At 36.4% G+C, this 1378-nt stretch overlaps 1 protein-coding gene across 1 annotated transcript in view; it reads right to left on the bottom strand.

Moving 5' to 3' along the window:
- Positions 1–247: 247 nt before the first annotated feature.
- LOC122151910 (zinc finger protein 260-like) overlaps positions 248–1378 on the bottom strand; it is a gene marked incomplete at its 5' end in the record, with an annotated part of 3046 nt that continues 1915 nt past the window's right edge. The window contains 4 exon segments of the mRNA XM_042783322.1: positions 248–1212; positions 1215–1285; positions 1287–1345; positions 1347–1377. Coding sequence (XP_042639256.1) covers positions 248–1212; positions 1215–1285; positions 1287–1345; positions 1347–1377 — 1126 coding nt within the window.

The following is a 1378-nucleotide window of genomic DNA, read 5'->3' as shown; positions in this document are numbered from 1 at the left end:
CCTGGATCCTGACTTTAATGGGAATTCTCCTAAAAGTACAGCATTAACACTGTTTGTTGTGGAAACTCTAGGGGTACAAGCTTTCATTACACTATGAAAGTTTTTCTTGTTAAAAATTTCAGTATTAAGTTTTGAGTTGTTGGAATTTTCAACATTGATGTCACTTGGCTATAAAATCAATTTTCTGATGTGCTGTTAAGCATAATTTTGTTGAAAACTTTCTTAAATTAAAGGCATTCACAGAGGTTTAATGGGTGTGAATTCTCTGGTGTCTGATGTGATGTGACTTCTGGCTAAAAGCTTTTCCACATTCACTACACTGATAAGGTTTTTCACCTGTATGGATTCTCATATGTAGAGCAAGAGTTGAGAACTGCGAGAAGGCTTTTCCACATTCATTACAACCATAGGGTTTCTCACCTGTATGACTTCTCATATGCACAGTAAGAGATGAGCTTTGACAAAAAGCTTTCCCACATATTTTACATTCATAAGGTTTATCACCTGTGTGAATCCTCACATGTACAATAAGTGATGTGATTCGAGAGAAGGCTTTTCCACATTTATTACATTCATAGGGTTTCTCTCCTGTATGAATATTATGATGTTTAATGAGGTATTGCTTCTGCCTGAAGATGGTTCCACATTCATTACATTTATAGGGTTTCTCTCCAATATGAATTTTCTCATGTTCAGTGAGATTTGATTTGCCACTGAAGGCTTTCCCACATTCCTTACATGCATAGGGTTTCTCTCCAGTATGACTTCTCTGGTGTCTAATGAGGCTTGACTTCTGAATGAAGGCTTTCCCACATCCCTTACATTCAAAAGGTTTCTCTCCAGTATGGATTCTCTGATGGATAATGAGGTTTTCTTTCTGGCTAAATGCTTTTCCACATTCATTACATACAAAAGGTTTCTTTCCACTATGAATGTTCTGATGTTTAATGAGATATTGCTTCTGGCTAAAGGCTCTTCCACATTGATTACATTCAAATGGTTTCTCTCCAGTATGAATTTTCTCATGCTCAGAAAGATATGATTTGCCATTAAAGGTTTCCCCACATTCCTTACATGCATACGGTTTTCCAGTATAATTTCTCTGGTATCCAATGAGGCCTGCCATTGGAATAGAAGCCTTTCCACATTCAGAAGGTTTCTTTGCAATATGATGTTTCTTATGAGAAAGGAAGTTTCCCTTCTGGATGATGGCTTCCCACATTTACTACATTTATATAGTTTTTTCCCTGTATAACTTCTCAAATGTTGAGTAAGGGATGAGATTCAAAAGAACACTACCGCATTCAGTACAATTATGTGATTTCTCTTCAACATGCATTCGTCTCATGGTTTATAAGGTTTTGCTTCAGGGAAAAAA

This window comes from Orycteropus afer, unplaced genomic scaffold (genome assembly GCF_000298275.1).
Source record: "Orycteropus afer afer isolate SDZICR_OR568_19922 unplaced genomic scaffold, OryAfe1.0 scaffold00878, whole genome shotgun sequence".
NCBI classification, from domain to species: domain Eukaryota; kingdom Metazoa; phylum Chordata; class Mammalia; order Tubulidentata; family Orycteropodidae; genus Orycteropus; species Orycteropus afer.
Note: the sequence above shows the minus strand (reverse complement) of the source record. Positions and strands in the feature narration are given on the sequence as shown.